At 38.0% G+C, this 22689-nt stretch overlaps 1 protein-coding gene across 3 annotated transcripts in view; it reads left to right on the top strand.

The window, feature by feature from the left end:
- The window catches only part of SNX24 (sorting nexin 24), a 77826-nt gene that overhangs the window by 21585 nt on the left and 33552 nt on the right, over window positions 1-22689 (top strand). Inside the window, exons 2-3 of one of the 3 annotated variants that reach the window (XM_070742860.1) lie at window positions 15813-15960; window positions 16973-17056. In XM_070742860.1, coding sequence (XP_070598961.1) covers window positions 15813-15960; window positions 16973-17056 — 232 coding nt within the window. Of the gene's footprint in view, window positions 1-15812; window positions 15967-16972; window positions 17057-22689 lie in introns of all 3 variants that reach the window. The other 2 variants (XM_070742859.1, XM_070742861.1) reach the window with 2 other exon arrangements.

Genomic DNA, 22689 nt, shown 5'->3' with positions numbered 1-22689 from the left:
TTGATTGATTGATTGATTAATAAAACAGGGAGGCAAGGCTCGTATTGAATGTATCCTTGTCTCATTAGGTCATTAATTTTAATGAAATCTACGTATTTAGTCATGTTGTCTTTTTTGTTGTAAATATGACAATCATTGGCAGTTGCAGTCTATTCAAAGGGCAATTCTGAAAGTGGAAATATCTTAGGAGATAACAGTACTTATTCTATTTACATTTTGTCTGAGCTCTGAAAGTATATTATTCCTTCTTTTCTCCTGCTAATAGTGTTGCTTCTAAAGCTTATGAGACTTTGCTCCAAGATTCCACAGCCTGCTGTGCATAAATTATTCAAAATGCAGTTTTATATATAATATAATATTGTATGTTTGTGCGTGTTTGTGTGTGTGTTTGTGTGTTTCTAAGTCTTGTTTGTATTCTTGAACACAAGATGAAAGGACTGGAAAAACAGAGTGGAATGAAAGATAGAATTATCCCTAGTGATGCTACTGCCTGGTGATAATGGTACACTAACGTATGTACAAAGCAGTGGGAAAGTTTTTAAAAGTATCTTCCTGAAAGATTGTGCCTCACTATAGTAAGTTACCAGCATTTTTTTTAAAATGGGGAGTGGAAAAGGTCAGCTCAATAAGCCTTTGGCACGATTGCAGTGTCAGTACATGTCTGATATATTCGTCTTGGCAAGTTAGCCAGCCATTTGCAAAGGTTTATGAGCAAATGCAGTTAGTAGCACATTGATATCAGCACAAAGAGATTGTCCTCAACTCTACGTAGACAATGCAATCAGGAAATCTAGGCAATGTTTTAAGCACTAGTGGCATGATATAATGAAGTTGTATGCTATTAAACACTTGTATATGGGGAACCAAATGTCATCACCTGAGTGTAGCTGCAATTCAGTAATACAACATCATCTGTTCCATCAACTAGTTTTGCTCTGATCAATAAGCAGTTTTCTGTGGCCTTTCACTACTGTCAGTTATCATTGAATGATGTAAATACACATCAGAAACTAGAAACTTGACAGCTCACCCAGACTAAGAGGGAGAGGAAGAACAGGGCAATTGACAGAGATGACAGTTGACATCTGCTGTGTATAAATTATTTGTTGTTGCCACACAGAAGAGCCCCATGGTCTGTGAACATTCCACTAACTCCTTATTATCTGAGAAAAGCCCAAGCAAATGATAATTGTACTGCAAAACTTGATTCATTTTTTTTAAAATAAAGAACATTTGGGAATATGATATTTGGGGAATTCTAGCAATTGTTATGAAACAAAAAATAGTCTATAGCGATTCTCCCTAGATATACCTCAGTTATAAATTAACAATGATTTGAGATGTTAGCACTTAAGTTCTTCAAATTCATGAATCACATTCTGCAAAAAACAAACAAACCCCAAAACATTATGCAATATTTATTTGAAAAAGTGTATTACCTGATTTGTAGTTACATTGTGGAAATCCTCCCAGAAAGAACTGCAACATTTGGACAAAGAGTGCAGAGTTCCATAAATAGAATAGTCATCTCTTTGTTTTTAAAAAAATGCAACATAATGTTTCTCCGTACTGAAAGAGCGAGTCCAGCAGTCACATGGGTTGCTTGCTGTCAAATCCGCATAGGACCGAGCCTTGTCTTTAAAAAGATTGTTGGATCCGCCCCTTCCCCAGAATTCGTTCGGTCCTGGTACCGGAAGGACATGTGGTGGCTCAGCTCCTCTCAATAACACCTTCCCTCTTCATTCTTCTTCACTTGCAGATAAGTAAATATTTCAATTGCCTTTATTTAGAAGCTTGCCTTCTCGCGCCAGCTCTACTGGGCTCGGCGCCAAGGGGAGAAGACGCAGCGCGGCTACAGCTGTGAATTTCGAAATCGCCCTGCTCACGCTGCTGCCAGATTGTATTTCTATATAAATCTACTCAGCTAGGAGGTTATTACTGGAAAGTTAAATAAAGAAAAAGGGCTTTTTTTCCTCCAGTGGTGTGGGACACTTTAACAAGTACTCCTGTTCGTCTCCTGGATTTTAGTTGCCCCTCCATTTCTGTAAATTCAGTGGAGCGGTTTTTCTTGGCGCAAAGGCCCTTAGTTCCCAGTAATTCCGGCACTTGCAGATCGCCCATGCACAATCCGCTTGACGCCATTAAGTTTACCATGTGGCCCTGGAGTAGGCTGTGAGACCCTCAGGCTATTTCTCCCTGGCTAGGCCTCAAAACTAGCGTGCCTTGGTTTATCTATCATTAATCAATTTATCCCTTCCTCCCCTTCTTTTATGTTTTTCTGTCAAAATCATAATGTCCACCATCCATAATGCTTAGCCATCCTCAATATCCTGAAACATTTCAGATTTGATCCCAAACCATTCAAATTTAAAACCATTATATTACACTCAATCATAATATACCAAAATAACCCTTTCACCTTCTTGTTTTGCCCTTAGTTTAACTTTTCCCCCTTCCTTACCCCTGTCACACTCCAAACGTGCCTCCCCCCATGCTCCCCCCCACCAAAAGGGGGAAGGACAAGAAAAACCCTTGTCCAGTCAGGAGGCACATTCTCTTGATTGCGTTCCCACACTACTGAGCTCCACTTTCAACCACTTTTAAATGTAATTAAAGAGAAATATTACCCTCCCACCCTCCCTTATCCATTTAGATAATTCCTTCTTTAACTTCTTTAACTTTTTTTTAACTTCCTTTACCATTTTCCCTTCTCCCCCCAACAAGAATAATGGATACACTACATTCCAAAAACACCTCCGAAAAGCCCCCCCCCCCGCAACAAAGTCACTTTTTCGCTTTCTTCTCATGCTGAGCTCTTGTTTTCCTCTGCTCCCTTCTGATGGCCTCCACCTGTCTGGTTAACTCATTCAGCTGCTCCTCTCTTTGTCTTTCCTCCTCGTCTGGAGTACTACGACCGCTGAAAAGATCTTCTCCTCCTTCTGCTTCTTTTGTCTCACCCAATGCTCCTTGTGCTTCGCTTTCTTCAAACACGATCCTCAGTTAATCCAATAATGCCTTTCCCTCTTCCAATGAATGTGCCCTGTACATCTTATTTTCATGGAACACCAAAATAGCAGCTGGAAACCCCCAAGTAAACCTTTTTCCACTTTGATATAAACAGCTTGAAATTGGGCGTACAGCAGCTCTCGCTCTCAAAGTTTCCCAAGAGAGATCTCTCAGAACTCTTATCTCATTCCCATCTTGTTTAAGGCTGGTACAACTTTTCAAAAACTTGTAGACGATCTCCGCTTTTTTCTCACTGGCCAAAGCCGTAACAATGTCTCTTTGCCTCTCCCTGTTTCGACGTGGGGCAGCCCAATGGACCTGTATAATATCATCAGAACCAACTTGAGCACCTTGCTTATTCATCCAACCAGTTATTGTTTTATTTAAATTTGAGCCTGAAGCAAAGTCTGATCTAAACCCACGCAGACGTAAATTTCTTCTCCTTTGACAATCCTTCAGATTAGCAATTCTGTAATTCATTTGTTTAATAATCTCTTCCTGATCCTTAGCTTGTTTTTCAACCTTCTGAATTCTTTCGGTAGCTACGTCAGCCTCTTTCTTAACTAATTTTACATCTGAAGCCAGATTTCCTAGCGCTGACTCCACTTTAATAAATCTTTGCTCAAATCTTGAAACAATTTCTAACAGTTTATCTAACTTTGATTCGATTTTCCCGAGACTCAACTCGCCACCTTCCGCCATTTTAAAATTTATTGTACTCACTCGTTATAGTGAAAGAATCTCCGTCTTTGTTTAAAACCATAAATTTTTAGATTCTTTTTGAATGTCTGTGAATACTCTACCCCTCTGTTTTTCTTCAAGAAGGATTTATAGTATTTTGAGAGAGAAATTTCCCTTTACATAATAAATCACATTGGAGCTCAAGGTAGGGTGTCTAGAAAAACCTTTGATGCATGCGCAATCCCATTCTCATTGTGGAGTTCATTGTCTTGCTTTGTAAAATAAGTTGACCTTCTCTTTTGGGGAAAGCTCCTCAAATACTGGAGCATCCCTAGTCCTTCTTTCCTCTGAACCAGTCACACCCAATTCCTGCAACCATTCTTGATATGACTTAGTGTCTAGGCCTTTCATCAGATAATCTTCCTTGTGCTTTTTCAAAAGCCTCAACATCTTTTTTGTAATATGAACAAAACTGGATGCAGTATTCCAGATATGATCTTACTAAGATTTTATAAAGAAGTACTAATACTTTACATGATTTTGATTCTTTTTCTCTGTTTATACAACTAAGGATTGTATTGGCTATTTTGGCTGTTCCTGCACACTGCAGGCTTATATTTATATAAGTGATAGGATAGGATACTGCAATGGGATATCCACTGTGATTTTCTCTTCTTCCTCCTCCTTTTTTTTTTTAAGTTAAGATGGCATACATAGTAATAGTAACTGAAAAACTGGAATTCCTCCTTCCTAGAAGAACAAATTTTATTATTTGCTTCTCACTCACCCTTTTTCTGAAGACAACAGCAGCAAAATAGATTGTCTAAAGAGGAGAAAAACTGTCAGGCAGACTTACACGAAGCAGTGCAATTTTCCCCTCCCCCCACCCAGCTGTTCTAGATTTTTAAAAAGTGAAATGAATTTGGAAACAACTTGGCAGCTGAAGCGGTTTGGTCTGATTTATGAATAGCACAGAATTCTGGTGACTGCATTGTGAGTCAAAAACATTGATTTCTAGTTAATCTTCAAAGCAGTTCATACTGCCTTGAGTGGAGTATTTTTGTTTAGAAGAAGCTAAGGCCAGAAAGTTATACAAGTATGTAGAAATCATTCTGGGCATCATAGCCATGATGGAAAGAAGCATAGTCTTGCCTATTCAAATGGATTATAATCCATACCTACCATATCTAGGTGAAATGTCTATGGGGATTCAATGGCTAAGACGCTGAGCTTATCGATCAGAAAGATCAGCGGTTTGGCGGGGTTTGAATCCCTAGTGCCATGTAGGTGTGTAAGTTACTTACTCTAGCTTTGCCAACCTAGCAATTCAAAAGCATGTAAAAACTCAAATAGAAAAATAGGAACCACCTTGATGAGGAAAGTAACAGAGTTCCATGCAGCTTTGGCATTTAGTTATGCTGGCCACATGACAATGGAATCATCATCAGACAATGCTGGGTCTTCGGCTTAGAAAAGGAGATGATCATCGCCCCCTAGAGTCACGAATGACTAGCATATATGTGCAAAGGGAACCTCTACCTCTACTACCATATCTAGTAGTTTCATTACTATTATCTACTCTTTGTACTGAATGCTTGTTCAGTAAAATAATGCTTGTTTGTTTGTTTGTTTGTTTGTTTATTTATTAAATTTGTATGCTGCCCCTCTCCGTAGACTCGGGGTGGCTCACAACAGTAATAGAAAAAACAATGTAGAATACAAATCTAATAATTAAAACTAAAAACCCATAATTTAAAAAACATGCACACAACATACCATACATAAACAATATAGGCCTGGGGAAGTTTGTTAGATCTGTGTACCTTAACTTTTGTTAATAAATTACAAGGTTGTTAAAAATATTCAAAAATGCAAATTTTCTAAAAGTTTTTGTCCAGGATGGTTGAGGGGCTTTTCTAAATTGTTGGTTATTAAAAAGAAGTAGAAAGGGCTTTAAGGGATTTTTGTCAAAATCTGTTCAGTGTCCAAAAAAACAGGGGGGGGGGGGAGAACCATAGACATTTTATTTTGTTAAAGTCACTGGAGAAATAACTTCAGGTAAAAGACAGATTCAAACTTCAGTCGCTAAAGCAAAAATTATTTTAGGGGGAAAATATAAAGGATAAGTTTGAGATGAATATGTAGGGAACCTTGTTCCATTTTTGCCTTTTATTTATCTCAGTTTTATCATTCTTTGGGATTATAGACCAATGATAAATTTAAAAACCAGGATTCTATCTTGAACTCACACTAGACCACTACATGTTTTTAGAATTCCTTTCCACAAATATTATATTTTAATAAACTGAGGGAACTGGGTAACTTAGTGGGCTAAAGTGAGAAAAATGTTTATTGTGTACAGATTTCTTGCTTAGCTAACAAAAGATCAGGCTACAGCAGTGATGGTGAACCTATGGCACGGGTGCCACAGGTGGCATGCGGAGCCATATCTGCTGGCACACAAGCCATTGCCCTAGCTCAGCTCTGAGGTGTATGTGAGTGCTGGCCAGTTGATTTTTGGCTCACATGGAGGCTATGGGAGGACATTGTTTGCTTCGAGGGGGTTTCCAGGGGAATGGGAGAGGGAATTTTTGCCCTCTCCATGGAAGCTTCTAGAGCCTGGGGAGGGTAAAAATTTAAAGTGTTAGTCATGACCTATAAAGCCCTTCATGGCACCAGACCAGATTATCTCGGGGACCACCTTCTGCCGCACGAATCCCAGCGACCAGTTAGGTCCCACAGAGTGGGCCTTCTCCAAGTCCCATCAACTAAACAATGTCGTTTGGCGGGACCCAGGGGAAGAGCCTTCCCTGTGGTGGCCCCCGCCCTCTGGAACCAACTCCCCCCAGAGATTAGAAGTGCCCCCTCCCTCCTCACCTTTCGTAAGCTCCTTAAAACCCACCTCTGCCGTCAGGCATGGGGGAACTGAGATATTCTTTCCCCCTAGGCCTTTACAATTTATGCATGGTATGTTTGTATGTATGTATGTTTGGTTTTATAATAAGGGTTTTTTAGTTGTTTTAGTACTGGATTGTTACATGCTGTTTTTACCATTGTTGTTAGCCGCCCCGAGTCCACGGAGAGGGCCGGCATACAAATCCAATAAATTAAAAACAAAACAAAAACCAGGCATACCAGGCCCATCAGAAGTTGGGAAACGGGCCATTTCTGGCCTCCAGGGGGAGGGGGAGACCATTTTCACTCTCCCCAGGCATTGAATTATAGGTGTGGGCACTTGTGCATTCGTGATAGCGCACACTCGCCCACTTTCGGCACTCATAGGAAAAAAGGTTAGCCATCACTGGGCTACAGAATTGAGTTTCTACCAGCCTATAGAAAATAGTTCAGAATATCAGTTTTACAAACAGTCATCCAGATTTTATATTACTTATCAATTTTTGATGTTTATATAAACAAAAAGAACAATTTTGGGGAAAATAACAGTAATAGTATCACTAATTACCACTAATTGGACACAATTGTTATTCATGCTTAACTGCAGTTATCTTAACCAAGTTATTTTCAATATTTTGCATATGTTAGGTATTAATTTAGCTAATTTTAATTTAGCTAATTTTCACACATCGCATCCGCTCTCATAGAATTTCAAATAGGATTGTGGCTCTTAAAGAGCATGTTAAAGTATGCAGAGATTGCAATGAGGGCAAATAGTGTGGCAAAAAACCCAAGTGTTTTACTTATATATATTGAGATCATATACATTTGCAGAAATTTATAACAAAATGACTTTGTGATATAAATGTGGTCTAGAAAATTACTTTAGATCTGCCAAAAAAAAAGGTCAAATATTCTCAGGAGTACATATTCAACATGTCTGTAGAAACAGCAGGCTGGGGGAGAAAATGTTTGTTAACTTTATGGCAAAGAATATGCATTTTAAAGTAGAAACAGAGAAGGCAATATCTTCTTAAAGTTCTCCAATCTGTTTTGTGTGTTTTAAATATCCTTGACAGCTATTTTTTCCAACATTGTATCTGGAGTAAGATAACTGTTGATGTGCAGTGTTGCAAAACTTTTTAAATAACTTCAAAATCTACTTAAAGGGGGAAAGTTTAAAACTGTAAAAACATATACTATTGTCTCATCTTAGTCCACTAAAATTTATCTGATTTCTCTAGTCTGTCTTGAAGAAAGGTTTTTTGAAAATTGTGTTAAGTTTATGTTATTGTAGAATATGTAAATCACAGCCTACATCTTCCTCCTCCTGTAGAATCAAATTTTCACATTAAATCATGAAATCATTACTTTTCAGAGATCTTCCACTTTCAAAATCAAATTAACCTAAAAGGTAGATTACCATGTAGATATAAAAAGCTACTTTACATTAACACATGCATAAACTAATTGTCTAGTTCTTGGAATCCCATGTAATCCCATGTACATTTGTGCTTGTAAGTTTACATTTCCTGGCCATTTTTCAAAAAATATGAATGATAAAACAAACACCTTTATGTCACTCATTGTTAGCATTTGGCTGAAGCTATTTATTATCAATCCATTGTGTTTACTCTTTTTCAATCATAATGACAACAGAAACTACCCAAATCAACAGTTTACATATCCCAGGTATTAATGCGGTGTGTTTCCCCCTTTAACATCAATGACAGCTTGAAATCTTTTTTGGCATGCGTGAATGAGGCTCTTTATCCCCTCAGATGGTAAAGCTGCCCATTCTTCCTGGCAAAAAGCCTCCAGGTCCTGACCTTCCAGCAAGACATCTTGAGTTACCATGTTTTCCTCATGATAGACAATGTATCCAGAAAGGCCCACATAAATTGGCAGGGGGAAACTCAGTCCTTCCTACTTATGGCGGAATCATCGGTCCTATGCAAATGGGCAGGGGCCCACGTGATATCCCTGAAAGTGGACCACATTGTGGGGGTATCAAACATCCAGGCAGACTGGCTGAGCAGGACCATGATAGACTGGTCAGAATGGTGTCTGTTGCCCAGTCTATTCTTGGAACTATCATTGTTCCGGTTCTCTCATCAAGCTTTGGGCATGTTTGCCTCCCCAACAAACTCACATCTCCTGCAGTTCTTTTCCTGATTTGCAGTTCATGGGCAGAGGGGGCGGGTGCCCTTCAATGACCATGGCCCAAGGAGCTATTGTACGCATTCCCTCCCCTGCCCCTCAACCTAGCTGTGATCAGGAATATTCTGTCAGAGAGGGTGGAGATCATTTTGGTGGCTCTTTTTGGCCCCAGTGGCCATGGTTCACTGATCCCGTAGGTCTATTGGTCGAACATCCATGGCAGAAATGGTGGTAGACTTTAGGAAAAACCCTTCCACCCTTCCACCTCTCACAATACTAGACAACACAGTATCAACAGTAGAGACCTTCAAATGTCTAGGTTCTATCATATCTCAAGACCTAAAATGGTCACCTAACATCAAAAACATAATCAAAAAAGCACAACAAAGAATGTTCTTTCTGCGCCAGCTCAGGAAGCTCAAACTGCCCAAGGAGCTGCTGATACAGTTCTACAGAGGAATCATTGAGTCTGTCATCTGCACTCTATAACTGTCTGGTTTGGTGCTGCAACCCAACAGGACCAACACAGACTTCAGAGGATAATCAGAACTGCAGAAAAAACAATTGTTGCCAACCTGCCTTCCATTGAGGACCTGTATACTGCACAAGTCAAAAAGAGGGCGGGGAAAATATTTACTGACCCCTCACATCCTGGACACAAATTGTTTCAAGTCCTACCCTCAAAACGTTGCTACAGAGCACTGCACACCAAGACAACTAGACACAAGAACAGTTTTTTCCGAACGCTATCACTCTACTAAACAAATAATTCCCTCAACACTGTCAGACTTTCTACTAAATCTGCACTTCTACTAGTTTTTCTCATCATTCCTATCACCCATTTCCTCCCATGTTGACTGTATGACTGTAACTTGTTGCTTATATCCTAAGATTTTTATTAATATTGCTTCTTCATTGCTTATTTGACCCCTATGCCAATCATTAAGTGTTGTACCACATGATTCTTGACAAATGTATATTTTATTTTATGTACGCTGAGAGCATATGCACCAAGACAAATTCCTTGTGTGTCCAATCACACTTGGCCAATAAAATTCTTTTCTATTTTCTTTTCTTTTCTATATTTCCCCAGAGAAGGTTGTTCTGTCCCAGCGGCTCATTTTTCATCCCAAGCTGCAATGACTCCAACTCACCATGTGGAGGTTGAGCTCAAATTGCTAAGGGGGGGAGAATCTTTCTTGGGGCGGTCATCTATACTATTCAAGCGGCCAGCCACAATCTGTATTTACGAGGTGACCTGGCGATCCTTTCAGACTGGTGTGTCAGGCAACATAGGGATCCCATATCCCTAACAATAACTATGAGTGACAGAAAAGTTTTTGTGTTATCATTAATATTCTCTGAAAAATAGCCAGGAAATCATAAATTCTGCCAGGATATGTAAACCTATGAGCACAACTGTAAATAAATGCATTGCCACTAATAACCCGACTGTCTATTTGAAGATACACAAAAATTAAAGGCCTCATTCAGAGCATTGTATAGTTGTGCCTGCTTATGACCTTCTTTTTCACCAACAAGAATCATTCTATCCCATAAAGTAGCTCAAAAGAGAAATGGAAGTTTCAGAAGCAGCTCTGAACTTAGAACTATTTTGTAAAAGGTCTGATTATGAGGATGATGATGGGAAGGAATTTGATTTTAAGCATTCCTGGCACTTAGGTGGTTTACTTCTTATTAAGACTTCAGAGATACAAACCAGTAGCTCAGTAATTGCTTTCTTGAATCTGCCTTTAATAATTACATTTAGTAAAGCTGTATTGAAAATTAGAAAGGCAGAGACTAATGGAAAACTAGATTTTTCACTGAATTAGAAAGCAAGACAATCCATATATTGACAACATTTCAAGTTGAAACAGATCAGGAAAACTGTTTTGGACTGTCCACGCAAAGAGTCAAATACAGGCCTGATGTGCAGTGGCATCTACATTTTATACCAACAGAGAAACTATACAAGATTTCATGTAAATTGCTGCCTTGAAAAGCTGATACAATTCCAATTTGGATGAAGTCATTTAAATCTTTGTGAGGTGGGAATTATTGCAGGGTTTTCTGTTTGAAATGTCACGAAACAAGAAATTGTGTTAATGAAGTGACGGTGTCTTTAAATTAGAAATGAAAAATTATATATTCAAAAGTAAGGAGAGAGGCATGGGATAAAGAATTAGAATGCTGTATATGAATTAATGGAATGCCATTTGAACATCTGTGTCATTTTGCTAATCAATTCAAAGAATATTGTTTTGTATGCATGGGACATTACATGGGTCTTTTAGAGTTATTGATGGGTCCCCTCGGCAGCAGGTTGCACTTACTTGCAAACCAGTGTGTTGCACGCGCATCCTCTTCATTCGGGTGTGCGCATGTGTCCCTTGTATGATTTTGTTTTAGCACATGCGCAGGAAGCAAAAACACGCCAAAATCTCACGAGGGGATGCTCTTGTACTCATCATTTTGGTGTGTTTTTGCTTCCGTGCATGCAAAAACTCACATGCATGAACATCCCCTCACAAGATTTTGCTTCTGCACATGTGCAGAAAGAAAAAAAACCCAAAATATTCAAGAAAAAAAGATGGTGCCGCCCAATGGACTGACACCAGAAGGGTCGCATGCAAATTGTGCAATCTGGCGACTGCTACTGGTGCGGAGTCAGCTACCGCACCAGTGGAAACCCACCACTGGTCCACCTAAGAGTTGGAGAGGTAGTCCTCAAAATGCAGATTTTGTACTATAATAATTCCTTTTCTGGATAAAAGTTGTTTCACATATTAATTTTGTTTCATATATTAATTTTGTTCTTGAACTTCCATTGATATTTGGGGATGCTTGTGTTGCTTTCCATGATATGCCAACAGTTTGGAAAGTATTATGAGGACAATAAAAATGGATATTACATGCTAGAAAAGATTAACGCTATAGAGTTACAGATGGACTCTCTTCATCAGTTTAAGGTGATCTGAAAAATAACATCTCTTTGTATATTTGAATAAGCTTTTTGCTACTATGGATTCTGTTTGGAAGACCCTTTTAAATATTTAATTTATGTTTTTTCCTTTCCCTTTTATGGAAATTGATTTTAAAAAACTTGCAGAAAAAAAATGAAGTAATATAAATTAATTACCATTAATTAAATACTTAATACATACAATTCATATGTTGTAGTTTTAAAAATATTTGTCTATATTGCTTAATTACATTATAAAATCTGTACTTGGTATTACATAATATATATTATATTCAATAGAGTAGTAATATTGTTTTGCAAATAAACATGTAGTAAACACCCCCCCCCCAAAGCCCTCTTTAGGTTGAATTAGCATGAAATGGGGACAAATATATCTGTTTAGTTTTAGCAGGGCAAATCCTTCAATATGTATCATTACTTCTTTGTTTTCTTCCAAAACAGTAGCTAAATTGGAGAACTGCAATGGGAGGACATTTTACAACATCTAAACTTGAAATGACTAAATATGTGAAAAACAGAAACAGTATAGAATGAATCTCTAGCTGATTGAATGATCATTAGAATATCAGGCCAATTGGACAAAATGTATAAATATTGTCATGTTTCTCATGTGTCTCCTATTTCATTGAATCCAAAAGTATTTAGCACATGGTGAAGTTGTGTTGTATGGGTACCTTATATGAATAAATGGTATAAATTTGGAGCATTAAAGTATAGGAAAACTGTAAATAAAAAGTTTTAAAACTTTATTTCAAATAATTTATATGGCCACCCACTTCACAGGGGCAGGCACCAAGGCTCAGCAATTAAAATGCTGGACTTGTCAGCTGGAAAGCTGATAGCCCATTGTGTGACAAGGTGAACTTCCATCTTATGGTCAGTGAGACCATAAAATTCGGCCTCTCCCTGTAAATCATCTCAATTCCCCCAAGGTCATTCACCAGGTGCCCGCTATCGAAATATCTGCAAAACAGTTGCTCATTGTCTGGGCCATAAGTCATCTCCTGGACATCCAGGCAATCCATCCAGTCCCAAAAGAGCAACACATCAAGGAGAAAGGGTGTTGGTCTTACCTGAGATGCCTTTTCTCTGGATAGTGGACATAGCCCCACCTGGATTTTGGTCTGGTCCTGGGGACCTTAGAGACCACAACATCAAGGCTTCATGTCAGTCTGCAGTAATCTCTTCATCGCAAGCAGGGAGTACAACCAGAGGAGCATGTCATTAAACTTTCAGGCTAGTCTAATGAGAAGAATATGGAGTTAATCAATTTCTCCATCACCCAGAGAAAAAGTGTTTCAGGTAAGGCCAATGCCCTTTTATGGTACAAAATGTGTGTCTTATATTCCAAAAAATACAGGTATGCATGCTTCCAATAACTTAGCTACACTGTGCTATGTTTCTTCAGTTTTAATTACCTAAAATGTGTTGGCCAAGAATACTGTCTTAAGTGTCCATGAGAAATTTTGGTCTAAAAGAAATTAGTTCTGATGTTAGGCAATGGATACAGGTGGCCAATAAAAATGCAAATTAACTTCATTAGTATTCAGCCAAGATGTAGTAAAGTTGAGTAAAGTTCATTTGCAAAGAACTAATTGCTTGGTACACCTCTACTGATAACTTTTTGTTCTTTTTATTTGAATCTGAAATACAGATATTTTTTTTGGTTTTTAAATTTTTCAGTATATTTTTACCGCATATGGAACACAAATATATATTGAAGAATTTCAGCATACTTCCAAAAAATGTACACTTATAGTAGTATTTCCCTTCAGTCCTCATTATTTTGACATTCTAGAATCCCCACACATAGACATCTTTTAATAACAGCCTATGGCAGTGATGGTGAACTTATGGCATGGGTGCCACAGGTGGCACATGGAGCCCTATCTGCTGGCATGTGAGCTGTTGCCCTAGCTCACCTGCAACGTGCATGTGTGTGCCAGCCAGCTGATTTTTGGCTTGCACAGAGGCTCTGGAGGGCATTTATGGCTTCCAGAGAGCCTCTAAGAAGATGGGAGAGGGCGAATCACAGCAGCCGATAAGGTCCCACAGAGCTGGCCTTCTCTGGGTCTCGTTGACTAAACAATGTTGTCTGGCGAGCCCCAGGGGAAGAGCCTTCTCTTGGCGATTCCAGCCCTCTGGAATCAACTCCCCCCCAGAGATCAGAACTGCCATCACCCTCTTTGTCTTTCGTAAATTGCTTAAGGAATGGAGGAATTGAGACACCTCCCCCAGGCTTATATAGTTTATGTATGGTATGCTTGTATTGTATAGTTTTAACAATGGGTTTTTTAGATGTTTTTTAAATATTAGATTTGTTACATTGTTATATTGTTACTATTCTTTTTATGAGCCATTTCGAGTCTGCTGAGAGGGGCGGCATGCAAATCTAATAAATTATTATTATTATTTTACCCCCCCCCCCCTTCCAGCTCCAGGCAAGCCTTTGGAGCCTAGGGAGGACAAAACACGAGCCTACTGGGCCCACCAGAAGTTGGGAAACAGACCATTTTCAGCCTCCAGAGGGTCTCTGGGAAGCAGGGGAAAACTATTTTAACCCTCACCAGACATTGAATTATGGGTGTGGGCACTTGGGCATGTGCGATAGTGTGTGCCCATACTCTTTTGGCACCTGAGGAAAAAAAGGTTCGCCATCACTGGCCTATGGTTTGTCCCAGGTTATAGGAGTTCATCCATTTAGCACTAAATCCTAGTTAGGATGATCATCTTCTTTCCTTGGCCGTAACTCCAAATAATACCTTAACAATTGAGAATGTTGCTTTGTACTAGAGTATTGGGAGATAGATTGCTTTCCAAATTTGCTATGGTTTATAGTGTCTTTATCATAATATTTTGTAATCCATTTATTATAGTGGATAATCAGACAATGATTTACTATTTTGTGTTAAATATTCACTTTAAATGAAGACATCTGTTAAATATATTTATTGAAATCTATAAATAACTTTACCATAATTTCTCAGAAATAATTTTTCAAATAGGACTTTAATTTAATAGGACTCAGTATTTCTTCTCAATCTTTTGATAGTTATGAGATAAAATGCCCTCTTTTAGGCACGTTAATCTGAGAAAAGTGTATAAATCTTCACACATTCTCTGTTCTTCATTTATATGAGTTAAATGGATAATTGTTTTCCCTATCAACTATTGGCTCAATGTAGGAGAAAATTGTTGAGAACTGAATGCACTTTTATTGTGGTGAAAGAAAAAGAACATTCATTTTGACTGCCAAACAGTTATAAATATAATCTGTACTATCTGTTGCATTTATGAATTATACCTTTGAAAGGCAGAATGTAGTAATTGAAATTTTATATTCCTTGCTAAAAGAGCCAAATTATATGAGTTAAATGTGTGCATACCCATCGTCAATCTCCCTTCCCCCAACTTTAAAGTTACACACATTGATGGAGAAGGAAATGAATGTGGCTTGAAAGATACAGTTGTATGTGTTTGTTGTTAATAGATTTTCTTTGCCATGATCTGTATGAAAGTTCTGCCAAAACCTGTGATTTTTTTTTCCTTGGGAAGAAAAATTATGAAAAGCAGATTTAAGGGGGAAAAAATAGCTTTGGTACAGTGGGAAAATATTTCACTCCTTCCTAACATACTGCTTAGATTGAAAATAACATAAGATACATATACATTATAAAATGGCTTCTTTAAATTTTGGCTTAGGGCGTTCTGAGAACTTAACCAAATGTAGTTTATTCTATAAGAACTTGGTGCATTGTGTGAACCAAATCTTTATAGTCCCAAATCTCAAGTTATTACTTTAAATGAGGATGCATATCCATACATTATCTTTTTTGTCCAAAAAATGAGAGTCTAAAAAGGGAATTAAGATTTTACAGTATCCTTCCCCTGGAGGGGGGATTTTGCAGTTACCTTCCTCAGGAATGGGGAGGGAATTGAGATTGTACAGTATCCTTGCCCTGCTACACCTAACAAGCCACACCACAGCCACCAAGCCATGCCTATGGGTAGTAAAAAAATAGAATCCTACCATTCCTTTGAAATATACAGTAGATATTTTCTGTAATTGTTCTCTCCCTCATAGAAATTGTGCTAGAAATATTAGTCATGCAGAACAAGGATCAAATCCACAAATGATGGAGGCAACCTTAAGGAGAGTCTTGAGACAACAAGCTTCCAAGGAACGTTCCAGGTTATTGGCTGTCAATCTTTCAGATGGCTTCTATTTCCAAGTAAATGTGATTTTTATCCACAAAATACCTAGATAACTTTAACAAAGTTACATCGTTCTCTTTTGGGAAAATTTCCTATCTAACATTATTCCATAAATTCATTTTCACACCAAAAAAAGTATGCTTAACACAGTTTTAGACTTAGAAATCTCCTATATGTATTATTCTCTCAATTTATTTTTTCCCCTGAAGGTAAGATTATACAATCATTGTAAATAGATTGTCTTATTATGCAATTTTCTGATCTTGGTTTCACTAGGTTGTGTTTTCATGAGCATTGTGAGATATTCCTTGTCACCTGCCCTAAAGATTTGACCTAGTGACCTGGAAATCAAGAAAATGTCATGTTAGTGGCTACTAATTAGTGGATCTACAGAGCTGCTTCATCTGGCCTTTCAACCTTGTACAGACAGTATCCAAAGCTGTCATACTCATCATGCTAAGAAAACAAGTCAGCACCACATTTTTTAAAGTAGTTTAAACACACAAAAAGGGTCCAGCTGAGACTAAGCAAGAGTATATAGGTTAGGGCAGAAATTAACCTATAATGTGGTCTTTGTATTTATATCTCATGCAATAAAGATACAAAAAAGTAGGGTAGCCTGCAGGATACTTATCACTGCACTTTGTGAACGTACTGTGTATAATACATGATCAGAAAAAGTACAAATGTTTCTCACTTATTTTGCATGCTTTTCAAATAAAATGTCATCACCACATTGTCTGCGGGATAAAATATTCAGTTGCAAAATGCATATAATGTCTAGGAATAAGAGTAGTGCAATAAAATAGACTTTTTAGGCACTAGACATTTTAATCCTTAGATGGATTTAAAGAAACACTTGGTTAAAGGCATCGGAGTGCTCGTTAATCAATGTTGCATCCTGGTATCTCCTGAGTGTCGTGGGGTTTTGAGCGGTAGAAAAGATTGGCTACAGTAATTAAAGCAAAGGAATCGATCACAAAACAAACATATCAGGAAATACATAAAAGTAATCTTTTATTTTCACAGGTCTTTAAGATCGAAGTGCTAATGAATGGAAGAAAGCATTTTGTTGAAAAAAGATATAGTGAATTTCATGCTCTCCATAAAAAAGTAAGTATACTGTGTAAATTGTTCAGGTAATACTGTCTGTAGCCAATTTCCATTCATTCCCATGTAATGACCACTTGATTTCTGAATATAATAAGGAAGGTTTTACTTTATCTGTCCACTTTTAAAAAATTAAAGGTAAGTAGGTAGGTGGGTAGGTGGGGTATAGAAATACCCTTTCTAGACAAAAAAAAAAGTAAGGCATTATGTTCTCTTCTGATCAAGCACTAATACTACTACTATTTTAATATACTGGCCTACCGATCCAGATAAAATTCAGTCCAGGTCCTCAGCCAAAGGTGGATGATGGGTTAGATGTAGACAAAGGAATATTTTTTTTTACTTTGTCTTTTTTACCATCTTTCTTTTTGAGTTTAGTTCTCTCTGTGTTCATTACTACTAGAAATATAGAAGACTGACAGCAGAAAAAGATCTCATGATCCATCTAGTCTGCCCTTATACTATTTCCTGTACTTTTATCTTAGGATGGATATATGTTTATGCCAAATATGTTTAAATTCAGTTGCTGTGGATTTATCTACCACGTCTGCTGGAAGTATGTTCCAAGGATCTACTACTCCTTCAGTAAAATAATATTTTCTCATGTTGCTTTTGATCTTTCTCCTAACTAACTTCAGATTGTGTCCCCTTGTTTTTGTGTTCGCTTTACTATTAAAAACACTTCCCTCCTGGACCTTATTTAACCCTTTAACATATTTAAATGTTTCGATCATGTCCCCCCTTTTCCTTCTGTCCTCCAGACTATACAGATTGAGTTCATTAAGTCTTTCCTGATACGTTTTATGCTAAAGACCTTCCACCATTCTTGTAGCCCGTCTTTGGACCTGTTCCATTTTTTCAGTATCTTTTTGTAGGTGAGGTCTCCAGAACTGAACACAGTATTCCAAATGTGGTCTCACCAGCACTCTATGTAACGGGATAATAATCTCCCTCTTCCTGCTTGTTATACTAGATAACTAAAGAGGCAAACAGACAACCAGAAAAGAAAAACACAAATTTCAGTAAGCAGGAGTTGGTAATTCCTTCTATCCACTCTTTTTGAACAAAAATCCAAGTGACAGAAAGATTATTTACCTTTTTTTCCATAGGGAAAGTCTAGTTAAGAGTAAGAGTTACTCTCAGATGCCGTGCCACTTTTCCAAACTGTATCGGAAAGAGCCAATGATCTTGGGCAAGCCACTTGAAGTTCCTTCTTTTAGCCAACAAGGCAACCTCAGAGTTTTTCAGGAATTGCTTTATGAAGTGGGATGTGCAGCGAGATAGTGTGGTTTAGGTTTACTTCCTTTTAGTCCCCTTCTTTCTTCTTCAGCAACCACTATTTTATGCTGACTGATCATAACCAGTTTTTCTAGGCTGTATGAAAGTTCTCCCCATCAGAATTTAATTGTGCTTATCTAATTTGGCTTGCTGCTAATTCCTTTTTGAACCGTGTTTTATCTTAACCTGAGGGAAAATCCACGCTGCCTGCTTGCCTTGATGCAAAGATAGCTCACTACCTGATTTCCAAGGACATGTCTACATGCCTTTCCCTATGTTACAGTGTTCTTTAGCAGCTGACACAGCTTAAAGTTTTACATACCAGAAGAAGTGTTTTTCCTAATACAGTGATACCTTGTCTTACAAACTTAATTGGTTCCGGGATGAGGTTCTTAAGGTGAAAAGTTTGTAAAATTAAACAATGTTTCCCATAGGAATCAATGGAAAAGCGATTAATGCGTGCAAGCCCAAAATTCACCCGTTTTGCCAGCCAAAGCGCCCGATTTTGCGCTGCTGGGATTTCCCTGAGGCTCCCCTCCATGGAAAACCCCACCTCTGGAGCTCTGTGTTTTTGTGATGCTGCGATTTCACTGAGGCTCCCCTCGCTGGGAAACCCCACCTCCGGACTTCCGTTGCCAGTGAAGCACCTGTTTTTGCGCCGCTGGGATTCCCCTGCTGGGATTCCCCTGCAGCATCACAAAAACACAGAAGTCCAGAGGTGGGGTTTTCCATGGAGGGGAGCCTCAGGGGAATCCCGGCAGCGCAAAAATGGGTGCTTCGCTGGCAACGGAAGTCCGGAGGCGGGGCATCCCAGCAGCGGCGGCGGGTTTGTAAGGTGAAAATAGTTTGTAAGAAGAGGCAAAAAAATCTTAAACCCCAGGTTTGTATCTCGAAAAGTTTGTATGACGAGGCATTTGTAAGATGAGGTATCACTGTATTCCATAGTCAAGATTATGTAATCATCAAATTAAGGGCATGCTGATATGTCTGAATTAGGTGTTCCATACCAGCAGTCTCTTGCCTCTAGTTGTTTCTGCAGGTTTCCTGTGGAATTCCCCCCTTTGATCTTGTTTTTATCTGTTCCACATTTCTGTCTTGGCTGCCAAGAAGAACACAACTATAATTTTTGCATCTTTTCTTTCTTTTTTATGTCAGTTGGTCAACTGGTTGACTTCTGTAACATGGGCACCCTTAAATTTTGTCCTTTAGAAAGTTGTACATTAAAATAGTATGAGTAATAGCACATTACAGACCCATTCTGAAAAATCAGCAAAGATGCATTTAAGGGCAGCAAGATTTAAGGCCATGTGATTCCCTATCAGGATGGCAGGGAAGCATAATAAAGTTGTGAGGTTAACTATATTTAACTCGTATTTAAACTTACATTTTAATTATTGTTGTATATGATGTTGAATTTGTCAGCATTTGTAGCATTATAGTTTGAGAAATACATTGATGATTTACTCCCATTTAAAGCGCAAATCCAGGAGAACTAAAACCCATGCCAGGGAATTCTAGGCTTTCCCTATATGAATCACCCAATTTTCATATTTAAAGAGAGCCATAGGTTGACTATGCTATGATTGTGATCTTTTACAAATTCAAATCTGCTTAACGTTATCAGAACACTGGATCATATTGGACCTTTCTACATGCCTAATAGTAATTACTACTGGCGATATTAATAAGAAATAGAAGTTGTAGAGCAACACCAGATTATGGAAGTCTGGTTTAAACAAGCAACTGTAAATCGACATCTGTGAACTCCTTCCTGAATAGTAGACTTTCTTTTCTCTGATATCCAAATCTCATGACTTGAAACATTTGTTGATACAGCTTTTAGTTCAGATGACATATCCTCAAGACGAAAGATGAAATGTAAATTACTCCTGTGGGCATTACATGTCAAAGTCAAATTTGAGTTTGAATGTCCTTTTGACTTTCACTCTACACCCCTTCACACAATTTTTGAACTGGAGGGTTCCATTTTTCCTTATTTCAACTATAGGTAAACTACTACATTTGTTATATTTTTAATTTTGTATGTCAGATAAATTAATCATACAGTTTATTGCAATCCATATAGCTAGGTATTATTCTTGCTAATGAGACAAAGGAAGTATAGGTATCTCAGATACAGTTAGAAAAGTAACTTATCCAAGGACATGTAAAAGCCACAACTGTCCAGATATTTCACAATCACCAGATTTCTTACAGATTTTTGGAGAGGAATTGATTTTGCCAATATGTATATCCCGCTTTCCCATTTTAAAAACATAAACTGTGGACAGGAATTGATTCATATTCACATCAATCTGGCTATAAATCAGCCAAAACAAAGCCATAATTTTGTAGTTGTAGAAGATTCTTTCATACTTAAGTCACTCATAACATCTCCACTTTGAGATGCACAGGACTACTATATAAGTATTATAAAAATATGGACACCCACTAGATGGCAACAAAGAATTAATATTTTCTTTATTTCTTTGTCTTCCAGCCCTCTAGATTTTTGCAGGCCAGATCTGATGGTTTTAGCCCAGTGATGGCAAACCTTTTGGGCTTAGCATGTTAAAAATTCAGAAAATACCCAATTTTATTCCGTTTACAAGTCAAACACACACACAGACATCCCACAGTCATCAAGATCTAATTGAACGGTGGCACTATGTGGCAATGGCAAGGCTGAGCCTAAAGTAGAGGAGACCTCAACTTCTTCCATGGCTTCAGCATCTCAGGCGCCAACTTCAGCCTAGCACCATTGGTGCCACTCGAAAAGCCCACCTTGTGTCATTCCCCAATTGTGTGTGATTATCTTGCAGTCCACTGTTCCCCAGGATCTGCTGCTTGCTTCTTATCTCCAAGTGGTATTCTCTTTTTGTTAATAGGCCCCCCGCAACCTACGTAAGGCTGCTCCAGGACACAAGGCCTTTGTTTTTGAAATGGCTTTGTAGAATGCCTTTTCACAGCCTCCTCGGCCTCCAAAACTGCATGGAAGCACATCCCATTATTGCAGGATTTACACAAGCTCCAGAGGTCATGCAAGAACATGGTCCTCTTGCTTGAGACCCAGTGGTTGCACAAGATCACAACTCATCCACAGCCTCTGAAAATCACACAAGAATGGGATGTGCTTTTAAGAAATAATTGCGTATTGGTGAACACTGGCATGTCACCCAAGATGTAGTATTGTGTTACCATTGACACACATCATAGATTTTCCATCCCTGTGCTATTAGATCTTGGAGAATAAGCAGATTCTTTGCTTATCCTTTGTTACAAAAATATAAATTTGAATACTACCCAAAAAGTTGGAAAGTAGGAATATGTAGCATGTTCTTTAAAAGTTTCTTACATTTGTTTCGAGATTATTTATCTATCTATCTATCTATCTATCTATCTATCTATCTATCTATCTATCTATTTGATTTTTATGCCACCCTTCTCCTTAGACTCAGGGCAGCTTACAACGTGTTAGCAATAGCACTTTTTAACAGAGCAAGGCTATTGTCCCCACAATCCGGGTCCTCATTTTACCCACCTCGGAAGGATGGAAGGCTGAGTCAACCTTGAGCCGGTGATGAGATTTGAACCGCTGACCTTCATATCTACAAGTCAGCTTCAGTGGCCTGCAGTACAGTACTCTACCTGCTGCGCCACCCCGGCTTTGTCTCTGTAATCTGTGTGAATCTTATGGAAATGCGCACTCTGCCTATTGGCTATTGGTTTTGACTATCGTTTGAATCTGAAATCTGCGAACATAATCCATACAATAAAGGAACTTGCTTGATTTTTTTTAACTTTCATATTCTTGTCAGATACTTTTTGAATTCTGTCAAATTAAGAAGATTGAAAGGAAAATCACAATTGTTTCTTTGGAATAATTTCCACTGCCAAAAAGGGAGAGAAATAATAATACATATACTCATATACATTGCTTTAACTCAGTCTGCCTTTCCTGTCATCTTTGAGACTTAATTCATTCATACTTTTTTTGTTCTGTGTCATTTTTCAGATTTTGAAATTCTTGCCCTAAGATATCCTCTCAAAACCAAACCATTTGTATCTTCATAGATATTTCATTTGTCTTTAATCACTATTTTCTAAATTGCCCGTCCAGCAAGGAAAAAAACAACAAATTGCATTTTGATCATATTGTACAGTTTTTAAGGTTTGTTTTTAAACTTAATGCTCAAGAGTACATCTAAAATAACAGTTAAACTCCATTCTTTTGGATTTATTAGAGTTGTATATTAGTATTTAGCTGACAAATCAAAATGTTTAGTTCCCAACTTAAGAAATTGCCTAGTCTGTTAGCTGTTACAAGTGTTATTTCAAATTTGCAGTACCAATACCTT

Source organism: Erythrolamprus reginae, chromosome 2 (genome assembly GCF_031021105.1).
Source record: "Erythrolamprus reginae isolate rEryReg1 chromosome 2, rEryReg1.hap1, whole genome shotgun sequence".
Classification (NCBI taxonomy): Eukaryota; Metazoa; Chordata; class Lepidosauria; order Squamata; family Dipsadidae; genus Erythrolamprus; species Erythrolamprus reginae.
This window is presented reverse-complemented; position numbering and strand designations above follow the sequence as displayed.